Source organism: Trachinotus anak, unplaced genomic scaffold, assembly GCF_046630095.1.
Source record: "Trachinotus anak isolate AG129_WGS33_773 ecotype Australia unplaced genomic scaffold, CSIRO_AGI_Tana_v1 ptg000003l, whole genome shotgun sequence".
Classification (NCBI taxonomy): Eukaryota; Metazoa; Chordata; class Actinopteri; order Carangiformes; family Carangidae; genus Trachinotus; species Trachinotus anak.
In genome coordinates this window covers 9,414,124-9,439,217 of record NW_027273854.1, presented here as the reverse complement: position 1 = coordinate 9,439,217, position 25,094 = coordinate 9,414,124, and the positions used below count along the sequence as shown (strand labels likewise).

General features: G+C 40.9%; 5 protein-coding genes across 7 annotated transcripts; 3 read left to right on the top strand and 2 right to left on the bottom strand.

Moving 5' to 3' along the window:
• The first annotated feature begins 3,686 nt into the window (after nt 1-3,686).
• Nucleotides 3,687-4,906, top strand: LOC139615050 (G-protein coupled receptor 183-like). Its single transcript, XM_071472855.1, has one exon. The coding sequence runs from the start codon at nt 3,804-3,806 to the stop codon at nt 4,770-4,772; it is 969 nt and encodes a 322-aa protein (XP_071328956.1). The 5' UTR covers nt 3,687-3,803; the 3' UTR covers nt 4,773-4,906.
• A 604-nt stretch (nt 4,907-5,510) lies between these two features.
• On the bottom strand, nt 5,511-8,439 carry LOC139615043 (zinc-binding protein A33). Its single transcript, XM_071472845.1, has 6 exons — nt 7,839-8,439; nt 7,493-7,588; nt 7,180-7,410; nt 7,057-7,079; nt 6,855-6,973; nt 5,511-6,758 (listed from the first exon to the last, which is right to left on the bottom strand). The coding sequence occupies exons 1-6, from the start codon at nt 8,235-8,237 to the stop codon at nt 6,220-6,222; spliced, it is 1,407 nt and encodes a 468-aa protein (XP_071328946.1). The 5' UTR covers nt 8,238-8,439; the 3' UTR covers nt 5,511-6,219.
• A 1,289-nt stretch (nt 8,440-9,728) lies between these two features.
• Nucleotides 9,729-13,223, top strand: tubb4bl (tubulin, beta 4B class IVb-like). The gene is made up of 4 exons (XM_071472757.1): nt 9,729-10,429; nt 11,330-11,438; nt 11,614-11,724; nt 11,845-13,223. The coding sequence occupies exons 1-4, from the start codon at nt 10,112-10,114 to the stop codon at nt 12,900-12,902; spliced, it is 1,596 nt and encodes a 531-aa protein (XP_071328858.1). The 5' UTR covers nt 9,729-10,111; the 3' UTR covers nt 12,903-13,223.
• Nucleotides 13,224-15,212: 1,989 nt separating this feature from the next.
• crb3a (crumbs homolog 3a) lies at nt 15,213-19,176 on the bottom strand. Of its 3 annotated transcripts, none has more exons than XM_071472826.1 (6): nt 19,077-19,176; nt 18,852-18,957; nt 18,494-18,602; nt 17,973-18,148; nt 16,298-16,344; nt 15,213-16,203 (listed from the first exon to the last, which is right to left on the bottom strand). In XM_071472826.1, exons 4-6 carry the CDS (start codon nt 18,112-18,114, stop codon nt 15,994-15,996), a joined length of 399 nt encoding a protein of 132 aa, XP_071328927.1. In that variant the 5' UTR covers nt 18,115-18,148; nt 18,494-18,602; nt 18,852-18,957; nt 19,077-19,176; the 3' UTR covers nt 15,213-15,993. The 3 variants fall into 3 exon arrangements, with proteins under 3 accessions (XP_071328927.1, XP_071328934.1, XP_071328916.1); XM_071472833.1 differs by having other exon boundaries at nt 18,852-18,925; nt 19,036-19,155; XM_071472815.1 differs by having other exon boundaries at nt 18,494-18,647; nt 18,852-19,167.
• A 1,229-nt stretch (nt 19,177-20,405) lies between these two features.
• On the top strand, nt 20,406-25,036 carry asf1ba (anti-silencing function 1Ba histone chaperone). Its single transcript, XM_071472802.1, has 5 exons — nt 20,406-20,532; nt 20,697-20,829; nt 21,732-21,847; nt 23,030-23,206; nt 24,217-25,036. Exons 2-5 carry the CDS (start codon nt 20,721-20,723, stop codon nt 24,406-24,408), a joined length of 594 nt encoding a protein of 197 aa, XP_071328903.1. The 5' UTR covers nt 20,406-20,532; nt 20,697-20,720; the 3' UTR covers nt 24,409-25,036.
• Nucleotides 25,037-25,094: the final 58 nt, after the last annotated feature.

The following is a 25,094-nucleotide window of genomic DNA, read 5'->3' as shown; positions in this document are numbered from 1 at the left end:
AAATACTTACTATTATAGTTATTGTTAATTTCTCTACAATAGACATGTTTTTTTTCTATGTCTGAATAAAAAAAAAAATCACTATCTGGATATCTAGTGTGTGCAGGGGGATGCTGCACAGTGTCGTATTATAATTTTGGTTTCGGCATCTTGACCCCCTGCAGGAAAATATATGTTAATGCTTGATCCTGACCGATACCACATGCACTGCCTCGCTGCAGCAGTGCACCTTTGCCAGCATTAGTACATTAGAGACAGGAAATAAGAGAAAGAGTGAGAGATTTCCTAACAGCTTGGTTTTACAATGTGTTTATGTAAGACGTGACTCAACTCTGCTACAATTATATGAACCACTGGAGCAGCCCAGAATGTCTCCAGTTTTCCTTTGGCGTCTTACATAAATAAATTCTTCTTGATTTAAGCTTAAAAAATATCAGATTGAAACAGATTTGTCCAAGATTACATTTCATGATGATTTCATTTGATTCTGCATAAACAAATTCTCCAGTGGACATGTAAGTTTTAGTCTGCGTCAGTTGTTGTATGTTCCCATTTGCCCCGGCAACACTGCTGCTCTCGGTGATGCCAGAAAAAAATGCTGAGTTGATATTTTAATTTGAAAAAGAAAGAGGTGAATACAAACACACTAAGCCGAGGGATCATGGGAAAGAAATAAAAAATAAGAGGAGAATAAAATAATAGAGAAGAGTGAGGGCCACTACATAAATCTGCAGCTGGTCCCAAGAGACAAGAATGTCTCAAAGCTCAGTACCTGACGGGATCTGTAACTGTCACTGCTAAGAACTAAAGGTATGTGTTTAAAATAAAACACCACGTGTGTGAGATGTTTCATCTGGTTAGGAGACAGCAGAGCTGACAGATCTCAGACTGCCCTGGACAATATAATGTAATGTCAGTATCATGTCTTGTCTGCTAAGTACTTTTAGTGAGACCCTGCTGTCCTTCTCAAATGTCAATGAAGTGCAGGCCGCTACTGCCCCCCTAGACCACAAAGAGATACAGCAGCCAGATTACACTATCCTTTTCTCTGAGTCCTCCTCTCTCTGGTAATTTACACTTCAGTAGGACAATAGATCAACGTTGGTTTTGTCTTTGTGTTCAGATGGGAACAGAACATTGGGTTCAACTCACCCAAGCAGAGGCTCAAATGCAATTAACCACCCCGTGAAACAATCATTCCCAATACACCCTAACACATACTCACACAGGCTTTGCACGCTTACAAGTGGCATCTTTTCCCTCCTCCAGTTGTTAAGTGATGAACGCTTCTGAGGGAGTCTTCACCAGCTGAGCTCAGGCACTGTGATTGTCTTTAAATGCTTGAGTGAGACAGAGCAAGGATGCTTTTATTTTGCTGAAAATGTAATAAAACCAAACAGAATGAGCTAAGAGACCAGATACACCTGCTCTTGAATGTCGATGTTTTTCTTGTGTACTGCTGCCCAGACTCTGTAGTAACAGGAGATAAGGATAAAGGGCTGAGTTAGGATTGATACATATGACTCCAGGAAACCCATAGCATCACCAGACTGGTCCCACAGTGCTCCCTGAAACCACATGTAGAGCCCAGACTGATACATCTATAACCCTTTGGCACAATTCAATACCAGCTCTTTAGGACCAGGTACTCAGTTTTATTTCTAAACACAGCTGCTGAGAACACCTGGAGGCATCTGAATAAAGAGTCTTCAACTGGAAGAGTCACTGCTCCCTCATGATATCAAAAAATCCAGGAGATCCTCCCCTCCTGGTCAACGTCAAATCCATGACACTTCAGAGAAGTTATAAATGAATCGCTGAAATACACACTGATGTTTGACACACGCTGCATCCAACGTACTACACAGCACAGAAAAATATTTCCAGACGGGTGAGTAAGAACAACACCATTTAATTTTTTACAAAGCTCCACAGGTCAGTCTCTAATCAAACATTTCAGTCTATACATGTCCTTAAAATAGAGGCAGGACTGCCTAATTATTGAATTTCAGCCACTTATTTCCATTTAAATGGCATTAGAGTGATGACATTTACTGAGATTAATACAAAAAGTGATTAATTCCATTTGTGGGTGTGAATGGTTTGAGTTTAGTTGGGTTTCTCCTGTAACTTCAAAATCAAGATGTGACGGCAAATATTATTATTTTAAACTTAATTGAAGATATTTATGGTGCAATAAATATCTTCATTAGGAGTATTCTTTTTTTTTTAGCTCTTAAAGTGTTTTGCATTTAAAAACCTAATTGAAGACATCTATACCGTAATTTGAAGGAAGCTCAGTCTCTTTTATGAAAGAGACTGATACAGAATAATTCTTCTTATCATTAATCAAACTGTTAATTGATTTAAAATAAAACCGTTTATACAGCAAAAAAAAACAACTATATATGTATATATATATATATATATATATACACACAGTTTTTTTGCTGTATAAGCAGGGATATATATATACACATATATAATTCTGCCTGGTATAAACATAGCTTTGAATATTTTTCAGAATATATGTAAAACAGTTCGTACTGTGGGGTATTCAGCCCAATTAAATGCTCCAAAATACTTTCTAATATGTTTATTTCATTTTCAGTAGATATGCATGAAGAAAAACACAATTGATTAAGTCTCTCATCTCCAGGGAGAAGCGTCTTTGGCAAAGAGCTTCACCTCTCCATCACTGTGATTAGTCCCACAGGAGTGTGTGTGGCCTGAGGTGGAGCCGGCAGCAGAGAGAGGTGAGAAACACCATCCACCGAGGGAGCACAGGGCACAAAGGTCCACGTTAAACCAGAATAGGCCCGTTGATGGTTGTACAAGGAACGATCACAGCCTCTGGCTTGAACAGTCCATTCAGCGGAGAGGCTCAGGTGTACTCCATGTGAGGATGCTCACATTTTCAAAGAGGTCATGCAAATCAACCTGACTCAAAGCCGGTGTAAATAGTCCCCGAGCCCAGAACAGAACCCGACTGACATTTAGGGTCGGTATTTAAAAAAAAAAAAAAAAAAAAAAAAAAGCTTCCTTCTGAAGGGGCCAAAGACACAGAGCTCAAGGGCAGGACACCTGTAATGGTTTGTTTCATGTCTGACTCCAGTTATTATTCCATCAATCCAGCCATTATTGGATTTATTTTCCAGGTTATCTTCCTTTTCTGGTCAGAAATTAGCTTTAGGAATAGTTAAATGTCAGAGGGAGGCTTTTAAGAACTCCAGGAAATTTCCACTGCCCTCACTAACAATGAGTCTTAAGCAGCTGTCTACGTGCAGAATATGAACTTTGCCATTTTAATTTGGGAATGGCTGCCTTTTTATTCTGCTGTGAGAGGGTGGTGCTTTTATCACGAGTCCCTTAAGTGAGTTAGATGTCCCTACACGTGGGGAGTCACAGTTCTCAGAGGAGAGTCCACGCAGTCACAATAACAAGATAACAGCCTGAGGAGAAGCCCTGACGGTGTTTGTAACATGTCTTTGCTCTCTGGGAACTGTCTCGCTTTACTCTGCAACTAGTTTAACTCTACTGAGGATAAACTTCTCAGCAGATTAGAAACAAGGGTTCTAATGAACAACAATGTTTTTGACATGACACAGACGGTATCATTTGTACTGAGTGAGAAAACAAGGTTAAGAATAAGTGCCCCCTACTAAACACCTGGCTTTATATGGGAAATTTCAGTTTTATTTGCTATTGAGTGAGTGCCTTCCAGAAAATGGTAAATATGTGTTTTTTCAATCCTATTCTTATCCCTCTCCCATCAGACTCCTGGCTTTTGCAGTTGTAGAAACATGGAGAGAAATGTATCTTCACCTCTCAACATGACCTCTGTCCCAACTCGACTCCCACTCAATACCACAGGTGACATCAATGCCACAGTGAAACCCTTCAGTGTGTTTGATGGGTGCGATCATCAGGTGGAGGGCATACTGTTTGACCTGACCCTGCAGTGCATCAATGTACTCGTGGGAATCCCTGCCAACTTACTTGTCATTGCGGTCCTCATCCGCAATCACAAAGAGCCCTCCACCTCAGACATATTCTTGGGTTGTCTGGCCTCCATGGATGCCTACTTTAGTGCCATTCCCCCAATTATCCTCCTTAACCTTTACCACTGGCAGAGCAAAGAGGTGTGGACCGCCATTAAGTTCTCCTACGGTGTGAAAGACACCAGCGGCCCGCTGTTTCTCTCCTGTATCTGCCTGGATCGCTTTGTGGCAGTGCTCTTTCCAATTCTGTTTGGGCAGCTTAAACACGTAAAGTACAGGTTATGCCTCTCAGTGCTCGTATTCTGCCTCACCTTTGCCTATTCAGCAGCCAAGGCTGTTGGAGGCCTCCCCAACTTTGAGAAAGTGTTCACCGGTGAGATCCTGGCGACATTTACTTGGATGGTTGTGTGCAACGCAAGCATCCTGTGGGCCCTGAAGAGGTCCCGCGGTGCAGGGAAGGATGAGATGCATCCCATGAAGAAGAAGGCCTTCAAGATGGTGCTCTCTATCCTTTGTATCATTGTGTTTAACTACCTGCCACCAGTGGCGCTGTTCCCTTTTGAGGACGTCTACTCCCCCGATGTGTTTCGGTGCTATGTGCAGCCTGTTGGCTTCGCCTTCCTCAACATCAGCAGCACCATCCAGCCACTCGTTTACCTGTCTCGCCTGGAGAAGGTGCCATTCCTCCCAGACACCTGTGTGAAGAAGTGTTGCTCCTGTGTCTCTGCAGAGAATAACAAAACCCCACCTGCACAAAACCCAAATGCTTGAGATTTACATAAGACTGCCATAGACATAATGAGCCCCGCTGAGGCCGAGTCTAACATTTGTCTTTATAGAGGATCTGAATTTTGTAAATCTAACTGTGAATTCATGTTTATTTTAGTCGCTCATTTCTCATTTTCTCTTTATTTCTATATTTTTATAGAATATGTCTTTATCCAGAGTAAGTTGTTTTACTGCAGAAAATAACATACAAATATATCTTAAAATATGCACCAATAATGAGGAAACCAGCAGAAAAAATTTAATTTTAATTCCATGATTTGATAAACTAATTCTGTTCTTGAAAGTGTTATACTAATACAATTAGATGCATTTTTTGGAAGCTGTCGCCAACATTTGTTTGGCTTTGGCGCCATCATGTGTACAAAACAGAACAATAAACAGTACCAGACATAACCTTCAGAGTGCATTCTGACCAGAGAAACATCACTCACCATACAACTACATAAATTACAATGAACAGTGTTTTCTAACAAGAAAGTTGACCTTGCTTTTGGTGTGTGTGTGTGTGTGTGTGTGTGTGTGTGTGTGTGTGTGTGTGTGTGTGTGTGTGTGTGTGTGTGTGTGTGTGCGCATGTATTTATATGTGTTGGGGTAGTGGTCACGTATATTTCTTGAGGTACAATATATTAGGAACCATCCCTAAATCTTGTGTCAATTTTACTGACATAGCATTTTAGGCTGAATGACGGAATTATGAATTGGAGGACTCATACTGGTAACTTACATTATACAGGGTAGTTCAGTTTATTTTATTAAGAGATGTGACAATGTGAACATTGGAAAACATTTTGGAAAATACACTTTGATGCTTTTTTGCCAAGAGTAAGATGAGAAGATTGATATATCACTCCCATAGCTATGTAGATATGTAGTTGGAGGCAGCAGCCAGCTACCTTAGCTTAGCATAAATACTGGAAACTGGGGGAAACAGTGAACACAGTTGTCCCCGAAAGTAGCAAAAGTTCTCTTCCACTACTAAAGTACTAAAGTTGAGCTACTTACCTTAACATGTTATATCTCAGTTGTTTAATCTGCACAAAAACTGAAGCATAAAAAAACAACAATTTGCTATTTTGCAGGAGAGGTTATGTGCTGGATATGTTGCAAGGCATCCAGCAGAGACTCCAGGGAGTTACTAGCCCCAATCAATTACCCCTGTAAATTATTATCTTTTGCACTTAAGTTTTTGTGCCCATAAGCAAACTAGATATGATATGTGAATAAGTGAACTTTTCTCCTGGAAAAACACTCCCCCAAAATGTTAAACTATTCCTACGAGGAGAGGTGACAAACGTAAATGTTTTTTTAGCAGCAAAATTACTTCGACAAAGAATATTTTCCATCTGTGAAAGACATTAACATAACAACCGGTCATTTCATTTCATTGATCAAAACAGGAATTAATAATATTAATAAATTGTTCACCTTGTTATTGGCGCAACATTGTGACAAGTACCTTCTCTGGCATTATTCTCAGTGGGTGGCTGCTCTGTGTGTAAAAGTATGGAAGTAAAGTTTCTGTGAATGTGTGTGTAAATGCATAAATGAGTGTGTTGTCAGCAGGGTCAAAAAAAGACACTGTCCCTTTGTTGAAATCCAGTTGCACTTTGATTTGTTTGGGCATTCCTGAAAGTGTCAGTGGGGTGGGTGGAGAGGTCATCGCCCTGAATTCTCCATCTCGGAAACACAGAGTCCAGAAGCCATTTTCAGGCCGAGCAAAGATCTCAGAATTCCTGGGTACAGACAAAGAGGCCACACCCAGGAGCCAGTCCTGATTACTTCCTGTTTCCACGACCCAGTGGTGGCTTCCTGAACCAAGTGGGGTCATGGCTACCACTTCAGCGCTAATGTGGAAGCGCTCTGGGTTGTCAGGGCAACAACGGGGCTGCTTTGAGTAGTGGAGGGAAGTGAGGTTCTCAGACAGGATGAGGCAGGGGTGTGCTGTGTTTGGGTCCAAAGTCACTGGAGCTAAAATACAGGAAGTTAGTGACAAAGACTGATGCATTAAACAGGATCTGGTTTGTGCAATTGTACAATCAAGAAAATACAATGAAGCGTACTCACTGTAGTCAATATAGTCCAGCATTTTCTCCCAGACTCTGTACTTGAGGTTGCAGAGATGCTTGGTAACGTCAAGCAGTAATCCAGACATATCGTCTGAACTGAGCACAATGCTCTTGCCTCTGTGATAACAACAGATATGTTACACTGAGAAACTGTCATAGCTAAAGCAAGCGAGAGTGTGAATCTAACTTTGTTGACCTACCTGTCCTGAGTGGCTTTAAAATTCTGGGGAAAAAAAATACAGTGTCAAGGTAGGAAGTTTTTGGAAACGGAGATTTAAAAAAAAAAAAAAAAAAAAAGCTCAAGTAAACTAGTCAGTGCAAACCTTCACCAAAACCATATAGTCTTCTTTCAGCTGCTCCTGTATGATTGAGATGGTCTCTGTGAGGGACAGCACCTCTGCAGAAAGTTCTTTAATCTTATCCTTCATCCCTGCAATCTTCCCCTCTTCCTCTTTTTTCACAGCCGCTAATCTGGCCGACTCTTCTTGGTAGAGGACCTGGTGGAGCTGCTCGAACTGGCTCTTGATCTGTCTCTGTGTTTCCAGCGCCTGAGTCTGAGGCAGATTATTGCAAAGTCTGACTTTTCATTCATGAGATATAGGCCTATGTAACACTTGTCATCTCATCACATGTTACCTTGATGTACTTGGAGATGTCTGCAGAGGTCCTCTGGATTTGTTTGAGGCTGTTCACTTTATCTTGCAAGACTTTAAGGGACAAAGCAAGTTCATCCTGAAAGTCAAGCAGGCTTCAGTCAGGAAGCTTCAGTGAATTATGTTTCTTTTTTTTTTTAGTTCTTCGACTATTTTAGGCCTGTGTTTATTGCTAAAAGATTACAACTTGGATTCCAAGCAGGACAGACTTGAGGAACAGCATTCTACCTTAAGGTGTTACTTAAAATACTTCATGTTAACAGTGTCAGCTTAGCAAGCTGCTGTTAAAGCGTAACTGTGAAACATATTGCTTGGTTTATTCCCCTTACCTTGCAGTCCAGCACTGCCTCTTCTATGGGTGAGCAGTCGTGGGTTTTGTGCAGTTTAGAAGACTGACACACCACACAGATGGGCTGTTTGTCAACCATACAGAAGAGTTTCAGCCTCTCTCCGTGCAGACTGCAGTTCATCTTCTCCTCCACTGACGCTAGACTCTGCCTCCTGACCTGCAGAACAGCCTCACAGACATTTTTCAGAGCCAAATTGGACGGAGGACTGGACTTGGAGGCTTTTTTCCTGCATATTGGACATTCACGTAATCCTGTGTCCCAACACTGCTTCAGACAGCTCCTGCAGAAGCTGTGGCTACATGACAGCAAAACAGGGTCTGTAAAGATGTCACAGCACACTGGGCATGTGAGATCCTCCTCTGGCAGTGACATGATCATTAGCTTGGCATGTACAGTCTAGTAAATCCACGGTTCAAAACGGAAGAAGCCCTTAATGATTCCTCTGTCCCACCATAATTTAGCGTACCTAGTAAAACGTGTCTACGAAGAGCACTGACTATCTATCTATTGTTCCTGACACGAAGCAGCAAATGCTGTTGGTTTTCCTGTGCATGACTTCTGTGGGAGTAACTTCAAATATGCAGCAGTGTGAAAAGCACTGTATGTAGCAGAGCAGGGAAACAGGAAGTAAAATCCTATTGGCCCGTTGTTGGACAGCTTAAAACTGGTTGGTAACCTGCTGCATGTTTTGGAATGCAATCATTCAGGATATGAATATGAATGTTTCAGTGTTGACATCCATGTTAACAGCTAAAAGTTTCACGCTGACAAACCTGTCAACCGGCCGATTCATTAATTTAAACATTTAAATAAGGGACAGACAGGTGAAAACAAACACTGCCACTCATAGTAATCATCACTAATCATACATCAGTGATATAAGGAAAATTGTTGCCCGGCATTCCTATTGTGTTCACAGAATGGTTTGTGTCTTTTAGAAAGTGAGTTTTGACCTGAACAGGCTGAACCAGCTCAGAGCAGTCAGAGAGGATTTCACCATAGCAACCAACAGGTTGTATAATATAGGTTGTGACAGTATGCTTTACGTGAAAGTGTCCCCATAGTGTGTGTGTGTGTGCTTTACATACGTTGTGTTTTTCTTGATAAAATATTTATCAGTATTTGCTCACTTATAAGGAACCAAAGGAACATGTTTCTTTTTTTTCTGAAAGAAGACTGTTGTCCAAGAAAGGTAGAATATTAAACATGTTCCCGCCAAAAATAGATTAAAGAACATCTAATATGAAAGCCGATTTCTTGTGAGTCTGGAGGCATGTGGATTCAGGTTGTTATTGCAAGTGACAAGCTTTTGGAGTAGTATAATTTTAGATTTATCCTTGATTCTAAATGTGTGGACATTCAATAATATACAGTAGTCTCTGCCTTTTCAGGCATTAAGTTGGATAATATTTCTTGTTGGCACATAGTAGGCCTATTGGCTTTTCTATCAGCTAAACAGATGTCATGGTAACCAGGAATTTATGAAAACTGACTAAAGGATTTAATGGGTATATGATTAATAACAGGTAAAAAAAAAGGATGTGAACTTAATGGACACCAGTAACCTATGAAATCAGCTTCAAGAAATGACATCACATCACATCACATTACATTCACTCATTTGGTGGATGCTTTTATCCAAATCAACTTACAAGCGAGGGACATCACTAAAGCTTTGGTAAGTCGGAGTATTAGTACTAAGCACTATATGATTTCATTCACCAGCTCCGCCTGCCAATACAATTGTTTTGTATTGTTTTCTGTTATGTAACCCATAAGTACCGTGCATATCAGTCCTGTCCTTTGTCCCATTTTGATTGTAATAGTAGTTTGGCCTCTGTGATAAAAAGTAATAAAAAAGTAAAACACACCTATGATCAGAGGGGTGGGCTAACCAGTGGCCTTACCTAGCTGCACATCCTGGGATCCTGTGTTTGTTTGTTTGTTTGTTTGTTTTTGTTGTTACATAGACTGTACATAGGTTTCAACATGCAGACTTCATGGCACCAAAACGACCCTGATGCTTTGGAATAACATCAAGTTGACACTGTTCACAAGAGTAAAGTGGTCTTCAAGCTCAAGTTGATGTATTTGTTATGTTTCTGCGCTTGACCTTTCAAGCCGTGGTCGAGTGATGTTGCGTGTTAAACGTGAGGATGACGAAGTCACGGCGAATCACTACACAACAGTGACCTTGATGCTCGAGTGTGTAGCTGCTGAGGAAGTGTGGGTGCACTGAGTTCGTGAGAATAATGAGGATCCTATTGATGGCCGATGCAGCTCCTCGCATCCTATCCGCCATTTCCACGGATCCCGGTCCCTCCCTCTCTCCTCCGGTCTTTGGTTGCCATGGCGATGACGTCAAGTTGCACCACCGATTCAGCCCAGTAGACCGTTTGCGAGGCGGTGCAACAAACCCCGGACGACCGACTGCAGGAGCCCGTCATCCCGTCGATCCCCGCTGCTCGGATTCCCGTCTCCTGCTCGACCGTCCTCGTATCCATCGCTCCAAAATGCGCGAAATTGTGCACTTGCAGGCCGGTCAGTGCGGAAACCAGATCGGAGCCAAGGTATTTTTCTGATTTTTTTTTATTTTTATTTTATTTATTTATTTATTTATTTTTCCTCTGCTCAAGTGGTGAGACCTGTGCAGGCGTTCTCGCAAGCACGGTGGCGCTTGAGAGGAGTCCTCTAATCCATCCTCCAGGAATTCTCTAGAAGAAACTCAGCGCGGTGTCCCTTCTCGATTCAAGATGCGTTCAAATGAAGATTAGATTAAAATCGCAGGCCGTTTATTCGTTGATATTCTTTTCGGGGCTCAGAAGCCATGCACGATCATCTATTGGTTTATGCAATAGATGGCAAGATTTATGCAACAGTCAAAAAATATTTCGCTTTGATAATTACATGTAAAACTCTCCTTAGATGTGTCTAGTTTTTTGTTTTTTTTTTGCACAAAGTTGTATAAACGATTGGCTGTAGTAGTAATGTAACCTTATTGTCACTGAAGGAGCAGCCTCCCCTCCCCCTTCACTTTTATGACCTATTTTTTTTTTTACCTATGATGCTTTGCAAGTCCATTTCTGTTGAAAAATGTCTTTTTAAATATACATTACATTTACTTTTCTCTATCTTAACATTTGCATGATTATATCTTTAGTGTGTTTGAGTTCGTTAACACTTGATAGCACAGTGTGTTCTAATAGCATCTAGGAGCCTGCTTCTTATCAGATTATTGCCATCTGCTTGATTACTCCTGAGACACCCTGCATTTCAGTCTAATAGTCTGCACTCACGACCTGCATTTGCATGTTTAGAATCAGCTTCCTACACAGCAGCTGTCTGCTGTTTCAGGGGTTGGTTGTCTATTTTCAGCCTATTAAATTATTTGTATTATTATTATTTTTACTTTGGGCTAAACTATCATCCGTCTCTCCCTCTTCTCCTGCCGCGCCTGTTTGTTTTCTCAGTTCTGGGAGGTGATCAGTGATGAGCACGGCATTGATCCCACTGGTACCTACCATGGAGACAGCGACCTGCAGCTAGACAGGATCAGCGTCTATTACAATGAGGCTACTGGTAGGCTACAGATCCAGCTACAATACACACAGAGCAAAATGAGCAATGTCATGCCTTCCCTCACCTACCCAGCTCTCCTGTTATAGAAAATGATTTGCATGCACATTTGTCTGTTATATTAAACGCACTATGCTTAACAAGAATGACATCGTTGATCCCTTTTGCCTGATTTCAGGTGGAAAGTACGTGCCCAGAGCCATCCTGGTGGATCTGGAGCCTGGTACGATGGATTCAGTCCGGTCCGGTCCCTTCGGGCAGATCTTCAGACCCGACAACTTCGTCTTTGGTAAGCTATAGGAATTTAGTCACAATGCACTTCCCTGTAATTACATCAGAATAGAGTACTTTTTTTTGTTGCCAGTGTTTTCTACATCAGTTTATTAAATTGTGATACTCTTGACTGTAGGCCAGAGCGGAGCTGGAAACAACTGGGCCAAGGGCCACTACACCGAGGGAGCTGAGCTGGTGGACTCCGTCCTGGACGTAGTGAGGAAAGAGGCTGAGAGCTGCGATTGCCTTCAGGGCTTCCAGCTCACTCACTCCCTGGGTGGTGGCACTGGCTCTGGCATGGGCACCCTGCTCATCAGCAAAATCCGTGAAGAGTACCCTGATCGAATCATGAACACCTTCAGCGTGGTGCCCTCTCCTAAGGTGTCCGACACTGTGGTGGAGCCCTACAACGCCACCCTCTCCGTCCACCAGCTGGTGGAGAACACTGACGAGACCTACTGCATTGACAATGAAGCTCTCTATGATATCTGCTTCCGCACACTTAAACTCACCACCCCCACCTATGGAGACCTTAACCATTTGGTGTCTGCCACCATGAGCGGAGTGACCACCTGTCTGCGTTTCCCTGGACAGCTCAACGCTGATCTCCGTAAACTAGCCGTCAACATGGTGCCCTTCCCCCGCCTTCACTTCTTCATGCCAGGGTTCGCCCCCCTCACCAGCAGGGGCAGCCAGCAGTACCGCTCCCTGTCTGTGCCCGAGCTCACCCAGCAGATGTTCGACGCCAAGAACATGATGGCCGCCTGTGACCCACGTCACGGCCGCTACCTCACCGTGGCTGCAGTGTTCAGGGGCCGCATGTCCATGAAGGAGGTGGATGAGCAGATGCTGAACGTGCAGAACAAGAACAGCAGCTATTTCGTGGAATGGATCCCGAACAATGTGAAGACCGCCGTCTGTGACATCCCACCCCGTGGCCTCAAAATGGCAGCCACTTTCATCGGCAACAGCACAGCCATCCAGGAGCTGTTTAAGCGCATCTCCGAGCAGTTCACCGCCATGTTCCGTCGCAAGGCCTTCCTCCACTGGTACACCGGCGAGGGCATGGATGAGATGGAGTTCACAGAGGCCGAGAGCAACATGAACGACCTGGTTTCCGAGTACCAGCAGTACCAGGACGCCACCGCTGAGGAGGGCGAGTTTGAGGAAGAGGGAGAGGAGGAAGTCGCCTAAAGCCGCCACACCCAGCTGCCAAACCTCATCTCACCTCACCCATCCCCCAACTCCATCTCTTTTATCCCTCTCCATCATGACTTGAATGGTCCGCCACACTGAAAAACTGTCACCACCTAGATCACTATTGCTCTAGTGTTAGACATTGATGTTAACTGATACTAGTGTTTCTAAGTTCTTGGTTACAATGTTTTTGTATGTTGTGAATGCACTGAATTATTGACACCCTTACATCTGTCCTGTCATTGCCTTGCCAAATTCAGCTGATTTTAACTGTGAAGCCTTGACATTGGAGGATGATTAAAGTCTGATTAAAAGGCCGCTACAACCGCCTCTCTGTTTTTATTGATTCATTTCACATGTGATCTGACATTATCAGCACCTCATATTCATGTTCTGAAACATGGAGACATGGGAGGTGCTTCTAAACCTGAAGGGTAGGGCCCTTGTAAGGCTCAAAACATGAATGTTGGGATCCATAAAGAGTTTCCTCTTTACAATTTTTCCTTTTATTTAAATGCAGAATAGTTAATTAAACCTGTAAAGTCCTATGTAGATTAAACAATCTCAAAAGGGGAAAATCATTGGTTGAACTTCAAAAAGAGTCTATGAAAAGGGTCACAAGCATGTGGCAAACATATTCAAGGTCAAAACATTTCATTTGTGACAAATGTCTGTAGTCAGTCACAAGCGAGGGTGCTAATCTTGATCAAAGTGGACTAACCATCATCTTCAGTGTGAGACCAGTGATGAAATGTAGTTCTAAAGTCCAACTAGTACATCAAACAAATGTTGATATGAATCACATGTTGAGAATCAGATAAATAACAAAATATTAAGAATGAAGTATTAAGTATAAAAGCAACACATACTGTATGATTTCCTTAAGTGAATTTCAATTTCTACCCTTTAAAACACAGTCAGGAAACAGACTGTGCTGTAGCATAAATACATGGAATACAGTAAAACAGGAATAATTTATCCGTGTGAAACTAGCCAAGCTCCCGTTGTTAAGGACGAAATTATTTATAGAAGCTTTCATGAAAATAATCTGGCCTTTTATTTCCTGTTTGTATAAGCTGTGCCTGTTCTCTGCTCAGCTACAGTGTAGAGAGGCTCCTCTTATCAGCGGGGAGTCACGCTGAATATGTATGTTTTCTCCAGAGCTCTTGGTGAGTCAATGGCTTCCAGTATTATCATGGAGTGGATGGGAAAAAACCAAAACATAAAAATACACTGTTTTTTTTTATATATATAAATAAATCCTGCCTTGATGTGTTCTCTAATTTAAGACAGAATTCCTCCTCTGAGTGGATCCTCCCAGTACTTTATCTTAAGATATGTTGAGCATAACCAGCTCATTACTAGTCCAAACTTAATTAGATGACAATGTTATTTAACATCCATAATGCTTGTTAGAGCCATTTGTAATTGAGCCATTGTAAAATAGTTATTTTATAATAGCATATGTGTTCAGAGGATAAGCAATCCATAGCTCGGTGCAGCATCCTTCATTGGGATCAGCTGTGACGGCAGCTACTCTAGCTTTAAGAGGTACAGACTTTAAGAGTCTGTGCTTGTTGGATAGCTTAATTGGAGCTATCGAGCTTTAAGAGCACACTGGTTTTTGACCGTGCTTAATATTCTGTAAATCTGTAGTAATATGTTTTGAATACTTTATTTCCATTTTATATTTTGTATTAGAAGAAACACTGTTTCAGTAAACGTTTTTTAAAAAGGAAGAACACGGACTACAGAGTTTTTTTTTTTATGGGAACACGCATCAGCTATATGCATGGTCTCCATAGCCACACATACAATGCCGATGATATCACATGACTGTTGTTTAATTATGTTACCTTTCATCTAGCCTCCAAATATTTAGATGAATGAAAGACCTCTAAATCAATGATTAAACTCACGCCACAATTTTTCATTACATTATAGATAACCTTTTTTCCCAGAGAGACTAACAATGGCTTCAGTGTTTAGGTGACTTTCTCATGTACTCTGAGAGGCTGAACTTTTCTCTCTCTGACAACCAGGAGTGCTTATCTGCTTTTCTGTTTTATCATCCTAAAACACTCTTGCACAAATACCTAGTTAGGGACTTGTTTATATTTGTTGCATAGACTTTTTAGGCCTCTCATTCTGGCTGGTTGCCCATGAGGGCGGCTAATTGAGTTATTAAATGTTCCACTGCTTCAGGTCACCCAAACCTTATTTTGACTGGGATTGCATGCTGTGAATACAATTACACCATTAGTGACATCATGTATTTTTAAGAAACTCCCCACAAGGACTGTGAAATGCTTTGTAAAATTTAATTTCTCAACTATTATACAAATAGGCTGTTATTTATTCGACAAAAGCATTAATAAATATGCTGGGACACTGTAAAACATCTCCGCTTGATTGCAATGCATTATGCGCTGCATGGTTGATCTGATGAACTGAAATTTTTTTAAATAATGCAACATTAGTATGATCATTCAAAGAATACTTAAAGTGTAAACAACTGTTCGCTTTTGCAGAGTATCATTTCCCAGTATAACCACTTATATCACACAGCAGGTTCCCTAAAATCAGGAGGTTTGCACGGTGAGAAGATGGTGAAGATTACACTCATTGTTGGGCTAAAAAAATGCAATGGACAAAAAACAGCTTGAGGTAAAGGATTGGTGAAGATTTTGCCAGTGACGGTATTTCATAATAGACTGAGTCAAATCAAGTAAATTAAATATTGAGGCAACTGAAGCAAGAAAAAAAGGTGTCAAAACTAAAATTATTAGTGGAGATAAAATACTGCTGCTCCTGTTTCACATGTGCAGAAGAAATGTTCAAAGTCTCCTTGAAATGTTGTCTTAAAATCCACTGGAGGACGACGCTGTTGAAGATGAAGAGGATGAAATGAAGCGGTGAGTAAATCATCATGTTATGGTGCCTCGGACTTGGCACTCTGTCCTCTCTTAAACCTGACTGATTCTTCTTTCAATGATCAGCTCAGAGAAGAGAGCCTTGTTTCGCACAGGCGCTGCCATGCGCGTGTTTGCAGCCTGCAGGAGTTTGTTAGAGCACAGAGCTCCACATCTCAAATGAGTCTCTCCTCCTTCGGTAGCTTTAGTGCATCTGGTGCCGTCACGCTGCGTGCACCGGACTGTTCCTCAGCACTGGGTCTGTACGTCCCTTCAGTCTGCCTCTTCTTTTTCACCACGCAGAAGAGCCAGCCGAGAACGGCCAACACTATGGCCAGCACACCCAGAGTGACTGTAGGGGCCACAATAGCTGCGATGTTGGGCCCCTGCAAATGGAAAAACACAGGACAGGGATCAGTTTGGTGAAACTGGATACTTTCTGATTTTATCAAGCGAACATGATAGACGTTTTTGACTTACATTAGTGTTATTAGAAGAGGTGTGAGTTGCAGGAGTGGTAAAATTTCCTGTAAAGAGAGCAGAAACATCAATGACAATCATATCACCCTGTGCAATGCAAGATAATAAAGCTTGTGTGTACTACATCCGATTGAGTGTATGGCTCCTAACCGCTGGTAATCTATTGGGGTTGTCCATTAACTACAGAAATTCCTTAGGATTCTTAACAATAGGATGTAGCATTTCTGTGACTATAGTTGTTTCAATTGTTGAGTTCTTGCAAAGTTGGCTTTTTAAGTTACCAGGTTTCCACAGTGCGTGTAAGCACATGTATCCATCCTGTACCGTAACCTGGTTTCCAGCAGTAGTCGGAACGAATTTAAAGGAATAGATTGACATTTTTTGTAAATAAACTTGTTGTGTGAACCAGAGGAGGCTCCAGGAAGTTACTGGTCCTGGCCAAGAAATAGTCCAGGACATAACCCCCTGTAAAACTTGCAAAATGAAGCTTTTACATTTTGGGTTTATCGTGGATTAAATGATGAGATGCAATGTGTTAATCTGTAAGATTTAGAGGTGCCAGGAAGAGGAGCCAAGTTAGCTCTTTCCGCTTGTTTCCAGTCTTATTACTGAGTCAAGCTAAAGGGCTGCCGCCTCAGTTACATATTAAACATACAGAAAGTATTGTTGAAATTTTCCCATGGATGTAAACACAGAAGGATCTTTAAAATCTTCTTATTTGACAAAGTGCAATATGCATATATGAGTGATGACAGATATGTGACCGTTACTCTCCACTAATGACTCATCGCCAAAAGATCAAAGACACAAAAATCCAAAGAAGCTCCAAACCTACTACGACCTTAGTGTGACTTATTCACATCAAAGTGATACGCTCTTTAAATGCAGCGGTGTAATTATTTTACACAAGTAGAAAAAAGTGGAACCAGCAGCACAGCACAGATTGTTTTTAGCCTTCTGAAGACTTTCAAGGCAACAAACACAAAATGTAGCATACCAGACATCTATTGCTGTTTCCAGTTATTTTATCCATGACCAGCCATGTGATTACCAAGTGACATCATGAAACTACATAGTAGCTACTTGAGCAGGAGAGTGAATTGGGGGGGGGGGATCAGGAATGCAGAGCACACTGCAGCTATACAGTCAGCTGAGTCAAACAACACACAAACACACAACACTCAAATCTACTGTTGTTTTGTTTGCTTGTGACAAGCATCACAACACTACTTAGAATCACTGGACAGTATTATTTTGGAAACTAAAGCCAAACCCGATAGCATTTCCTGAGTCACTCATTCACTAGGGCAAACAGTAAACTTTGCAAGGACAAAAGTACAACCTGATAACGCAAGGGGGGGGGGGGGAGCCATGCTCAAAAAAGACATATTGCGAAAGAGAAATCTCTTGTATGTGTAATAACTGATACAAACGTACCTCTTTCTAATACGGCACATCGTCTTTCCTAATCCATTTCTCAGTTCAATGCCTGCTAACAAGCCTGTGCGTGTTTCCGATTTGCTCTGGAATGTCTCCTAAGATGTTTTTTTTATTTATCATTGCAGGATTTCATAGTGTGTGTGTGTGTGTGTGTGTGTGTAGGTGTGGTCAGAAGAGTGGTTTATCTGTGTGGGAGGCGGGAGTGCTGAGGATGAAGAGATGGTTACTGACTCACCCCACACAGGATTACTGCTCAGTATGATCAGTAAAACACTCCCAACCACAACTCCAGGGATGGCCGGCACATCCGGATATGCTGCCATCTCTGCCCGTGGCCAGCAGGGCCGAGTGAGGGCAGGCTGGGGCTCGAAGGGCATCAGCTTGGGTCCATTTCATCAGGTTCAACATTCACTGTGTGGATTTATCGTGAAGACACATTGTCAGTAATGAAAAGACAAATTTGCTTTTTTTTTTTTTTTTAAATCCATCCTGACACTCCCACAGACTCCTTCACTCTGAGTTTTAGTGAGGCAGCTAACACCATGCAGCCACTGAGTCACACATTCAGCCTGATGTTGAATCACCATAAACCCGCTCAGACCACAGTAAAGCTATTAATAGCAAATGTATTAAAACCTGGATACAGCTTTTAAGTCCAACCTAAGCCTTATTTTCTACACTGCTATTATATTTCCTAACAACGAAGAAGGAAAGATGCTGCAAAGTGAACTTTCCACACGGATAATGAAAACATACCCATGATCCAGCTGTTTTCAGGAGGTCAAAGCAAAACGGGAGACGCCGAGCAGGTAGATTCCTCACGAATGAACCATGTTGCTTCCGCCTCACCTTGTCAAAAATGAAACTGCAACAAATGGTTCAGTCCAATGAAAATGACAATGGTAACATCCTAATACAGTTAAAAAATAATAATAAAAAAAAGAAGGTTTTCTGTACAAGTGAAAAAGAATAGATCATTCAGTGCCAAACTACATCCTCGACCGCACCACCAGTTGGTGCTTTAGGGAAAGCAGTTTTTTTTTTTTTTTTTTTTTTTTTTCGTCTACTCTTCAAATCGCCATTGGTCACATGGTTCAGTTTCATGTTACATTACCTGGGCGCAGTGATCCACCTGCTGCAGAGCGGACAGATCCTCCTTTGTGCAAAGTCGAAGAAACCCTTGGTTTACTGGAGCAGAACAGACCCGATTTCTCTCGTTGCTTTAAAAAAAACAAAAAACAAAAAAAACAAAAACACACAAATAGACTGAATATTATCTAGAAATAACTTAATTGTACCGAAGGCTGTTTTCCTCTTTAACTTCTGCCACTTGATTTACACTGATTTTTCTTTAATGGTAGCCAGCAGCGCGGTGCCAAGGTGCTCCCACTTGTTCCAACCTGCTGAAAAAGAACAATGTTTTCAGCTGTAGTCTCTGCCCACCTCCTACCTAGCAACCTGTCCGACGGCGGTGGCACGAAATAGCGCCTCCGAGAGGTTTCATGTCTCCCCCGACATGAGAGAGGATATCAACATTCCTGAGATATTTTAAGGATGAATTCGGCGGCCAGCTGGTCCAGCGGGCCCTAATCCTCACCTAATCTCCCCTTCTCAGAAGAAAATGTGGGCTGCTTCAGGCCTAATCTGTGGTGGTCTGACAGTTTTCATTTGGAGGATGCGTGAAAGCACCGAGGCGTTTTTGAAAAGCAGAGAAAGCCACTCTTGTAATGTAACAGCAGCGAGCCCAGTCTGCGGTTCTCCTGACCATATCATTTTTGTGCATTTTCCTCCAATCATACTTTGATGTGTGATTTACAGTATTTCTCCCAGTAGATCATAGACATCACAGCCACAACACATGATATTTTAAGTGTCTTTTATTCATCTATCTATCCATCACCTTGGTTGTTTATTTGTTTATTTATTCATTTGTCTTGTATGTTTTTTTTTTTGTTTTTTTTTCAAAATGTTGGAAGTCACTTCTGGATCAGATGCCAACAGGCATATTTTTGGAGAGTGGAAGACAAAGTTTGTGCCAAGCCTCTCTACTGGCCAGTGGAGAGCACAACCTGTTTAAAAACAATACATGTTTAGTGGGATGACTGGCATTCTTTCCCCTGCTGGTATATGTTGATTTCCTCTCAGCTGCATAAAGCAATGTGGTTTTTTTTTTTTTTTTTTTTTTTTACAAAAAGCCTGTGTCAGACAATTGTCTCATAGACTATGACCGCAGGTATTTTACACAGCGTGTGGAAATCAGATGTACACTGACAGTCTGTTAAAAGTCTTGCAGTTAGTATTATTTTGTTTTGATCATTTTCAAAGTTGTATTGTATTTGACTGCATTAGGCAATATTACGAAATATGCATACTGTCAACTTTTCCTTTGGGGTGTTTAATTCTACTTAAAATAATTATACTGAAGTGTTGGTTATCAAAACGGCTGCAAAATACCTGCAACATATCGACTGACTTGAGAGTTGATAGATCGGGGGTTTATGCCGTGTTTCAATAATGCTTGCAACTTGATTAAGTACTTTAGTCAGTCAGACATGAAACTGTGTGTTAATGGTTGAAATAATTACAGTGAGAGATCAAAGCAGTGTGCAGTTAGTTTTTGCTCCAACATGACACCACTAGGGGCCAATATAGGCGCTTTGCCTTTCTTCTGACGGAGGCAGTCCCGTTTCCACCGTGCCGCTTGCCGTAGGCGCGGTAGGACAGGCAAAGCGGCGGGAGAGCGGTATATCTGTCCTCAAATGTCATGAAAGCTGCTTATTCTGCACATACATTAAGTGAGTCGTGTGCATTTAGTCGCAAAAATAAGGTTTAATTTTAGTGAAAGCACAGGTGCTTGGTAGATGACGCTGTTGACGCTGGTTATTTCGTCTTTGTTGTGGTAGTGTTGCTTTTAAAGCATTCCCCGGGAAACCGGTTTTGAACGTTTGTTTTCGGTTAGCCTCGTTTTAGCGCCCCAGCAACAATGGCGAAGGTACAGGTGCTGAATGTGGCTGTCCTGGATAACCCGAGTCCTTTTGGAAACCCATTTCAGTTTGAAATAACGTTTGAGTGTATGGAGGACCTCCCCGAAGGTAGGCACCATCACAGGAAAACTATCACTATTGAGTCTCTGAGGCCAAAGCATGAGCATGTTGCTATTTTAGTCTGTGAAATTGCTAATGGCTAACGCAGTATTAGCTACATTGGCTAACTTTAATCAGAAAGTAGTCAGGGTCACAAGAGATAACGTTAACAAACAAGGCATTAGTAAAGTAAGGCTTCACGGCTTGACTGAATGTGTTCCCTACGGTGCACACACATCTGAAAGTTATTGAACTCATATCAGACGTTCAGTGAAACTTGTGAGTATGCTAATGTAAACTATTACGAGACCTTGAAATGCATCCATGCCATATTTCTCAGGTTACACACACAGGCCCTTCAGTATTATTAAAGTATTTTCCAAGTAGTGCAAGTAACAGTAAAATGTTACTAATATCAATGAGTGGATTGTAATTATGGACACGGTACATCACATAGTTCAGTGTCTATTTAAATCTACTTTTACAGCAATGAGAGTCCAAACTGGTGTCAGTTCTAGCTATGTGTTCCTAACAAACTGACGAGTGGGTATACTAACAGCTTTGCTGTCTGCTTTATTGGTCATAATACACTGACACATTTAGTTTTGCCTTTGGGTATGGGACTATGTCTGGGCACATTTCTTTGCATCCCAGCTGTCTGTAATGGAAAATGTATGCATACTGATATCATACTGCATACTGATATATCATACAAATGAATGAATTCTTTCATATGAGAAACTTTCCTCAGGCCATGTTTGGTATTTGTACTTGAGCAATCTGTTTTCAATTATAATAAGCAAATTTTCTGTTGACCGTTTAATCAGTTCATGGTCTTGTTGTCTCAGCATGGAATATATTATTTAACATTTAATAAAGGAAAATAACTTCATTTTCTTTTTATTTCATAGACCTGGAGTGGAAGATCATCTATGTTGGCTCAGCAGAGAGTGAAGAATATGACCAAATCCTTGACTCTGTCCTGGTCGGACCCGTACCTGCAGGGAGACATATGTTTGTGTTTCAGGTGTGTTTGATTGGGGCAAAGAACTGAAACACTGCTATATGAAGCCATATAGTATACATTGGTAACAATAATATTATCTCATCCTATTATATTCTATTGCACCTTCAACATTGGCAATTGCATTGTATTTTTAAAATTCTGGAGAGATCTTCTTCTCTTTCTAATCATTCACAGAGCAGTTTTAAAGATCAGATATTACAAACAGCCACTTATACACCTTCCAAACAACCAAGAGACTATTCTGCGGTTCCTGTTGTCACTACCGGCTCATCTGGCCATGTGTCAGGAATGCAGCCTCATGGTTGTTGCATGTAATGTCACACTGTGAGTGGCTGTTATTCCGATGTAAAAACTGGATGAAATGGCATATGTCAAGGAAGTGGCCACTGAACATCTGATGACAATAAATTGACTAAAAATGTACAGAAACACATTAGGTTAGGAAAACCTAAAGGGTCAGCAGGCTCAGGTCAAATCTCTATGGGGCTATACAGGAACATAAACCACCTCAGACACCTTAAGAGTACTGTGTTCACACAGACATTTGGTCTGTTGAATCGATCTTGCGTCATTCAGCAAAAAAAGTAGAACATGGTTTAACTTTTGATGCAACCCCATTGCTCCAGATGTATTTCCCAGGTCACATTTCACTGTCTCACCAGTACATCAAACAACCCACCCCCACAGTTTGTGACATACATTTATTTGCCTCACCTATTTTATGTCAGCGTCTATAAATTCTGTCAGTGACCAATTGATTAGTGTATTTCTCGTCAAAGCAATTAATAAATTCGGAAAAAAATTGTTAAAAATATATATCAAATCCAGTGGAGGGTACTGTCATGTATTGTAACACTATGTAATATGAAACAAACATGCCATATAACTTGTTACTGACTCAATTGGAAACCAAGCAGCTTTGCTTGGGGAGCTTCGTGGAAGTGTCCTATAAAACTGACTTGTTAATGAATGTGGATTTATTTATTATGCCATTGGCATAAATCATATTATAAACCCCATATACACTAATACAGCTTTTTATATCCTTGTCTTTCTTATGATTATGAATAATTGTATTACAGAGGTGCTATAATCCCTGTCTGAGCAGTAGAGAGTTAAAATTCCTGAAATGAACTTATCTTTATATTTTTTCTTTATTTTTGTGTTGTGTCTCTTTAACAGGCTGATGCCCCAAACACTGGATTGATCCCCGAAAGTGACGCTGTTGGTGTAACTGTAGTGCTGATTACCTGCACATATCGTGGCCAGGAATTCATTCGCATTGGTTACTATGTGAACAATGAATACACAGACCCAGAGCTTCGAGAAAATCCACCAATCAAGCCAGACTACACTCAGGTCAGACTAATAGTTGTTTTCTGGATGATCTCAGTTCTGATGTCAATGGGTGTCTAATATGTATTTCACTGGTTTTAAGAAATACTTTATGAGCTTGAATTTGTAGTGGTTGAATGGCAGTTTTGAATGAATTTTGCTATAAAGTCAACCTAAAAAGTTTCTTAAACACAATCCATCCATCAATTAACAATCAAATTTTTAATTGTTGAAAGCTCTAATATATTACACAACCACTGCATTTCTTTTATTGTATTAATCCCTAAAATAGCAAAAACAAAGGTAGTTGTTAAGCAGCAATTGAACCTTTTCATTCTGCTGAGCCTGCCCTTTGGAACACAGATGCTAAGAACGGTTGATCCTTTAAAAATTACCAATAATCTTATCAAATCCCTTTGATTACATAACTAGTTAAGCAGAAATATTTCTATTCTGTAAGCAGTTTTCTTAATTCTGATGGCAACTTCAGTAATAAGGCGCTGTGATTTTTGCTGTAATGGTAAAGGATTTTGTTTGTAGGTGTCACATTTTTAAGGTGGCTGACATTTGGAATGAAACCTTTCACTCACAGGTGTAAAAGCAAATATCAGGATGAAGGATTACAGTGACAGTTGCAAAGGTGTAGTTTCATGTAGAATATTTTATAGTTTATGTGATCTTTCATTGTTGTGGAAATACAATTGGGTACCTTTTGTACCATTCCCATCTAAAGAGCTAGTAGCATTACGCACATCAGCAAAAATTAGCTGCAGACAATGGAAAATGAACCACGGGTTTTCAAATGCTGTCAGAGTTTCCATTCAGGTTTACGTAGACATTTTATTTTTTTTTCTCAGTCACATGTGGGCCAGTTTCAGAAATGGTTAAATTATTTATTCATTTCACTTGCCCTTTAAAAATTATATTAACATGGAAATATAATGTAGATAGAAAGATATAACTGAATTCCAATCAGATTTATCTAATAATAACATGGTGGAATATTTATCACTATTCCCGTGTTTCCTTTTCAGCTCCAGAGAAATATTCTGGCATCAAACCCACGTGTTACCAGATTCCATATAAACTGGGAAGGCTGTGCAGAGCGAATGGAAGACTCTGAAAACGTGGATCCCACATCAAACTCCATGCTCCCTCCATCCTGTCTTCCAGGAAAGGCCCCACCCTTAGGAATACTACCAGATAATTCCATGGACTGCTTATAGAGATGACCTGAAAGATGTAGAAATGACCGGAAAGATGATAAATCACAGCACGAATCCTTATTTCTGAAGAATGCCTGTGGACATTCTAGTGTGGATGTACAGACATCTTTGCCTTACAGCTGCCCTTATTTCCCTGAGGCTTGTTGTCACAAATGAACTCTCACTTTGGGCTTCAGAAGAGTGTTTGTTCCAAGGAAGATCATAAACATCCCAGTGGAATAATCATTACTAATAGCTGCAAGGTCCTTGCCATGATGCCAAAAGCAATATTGAAATAGTTTAACTCATGGAAGGGAAAACAGCAACTATGAAATAATGCAGCTGAACTGAAACAGAGCAGAATGCTGTGGTGTGATTGTCTCCTTCCTTCCTTTTCTGTTGGTGCAAAATGGATTTGTACCCATTTAAGAGGATTTCAGCACTGAAGCAATAGGCAAATAAATTGCAATATGTTGCTGTACAGGAATTTGATAATCTGCCGTTATATTTGTGTTCAAATTCCTTTTGCACTTAAACCTTTTCCCACTTAGATTGCGGAGTTATGGATGGGCTTTGTATGGCTGTGTCACCTCCTCCATGTTTTTGTTTGCAATTTTGTGTTCCAAATAAAATAACATTGTATTTGTTATGTGTCTGTGTGATAGTGAGAACTATGTCTCTTCTAATTATTGGGCTTATTTTGTCTT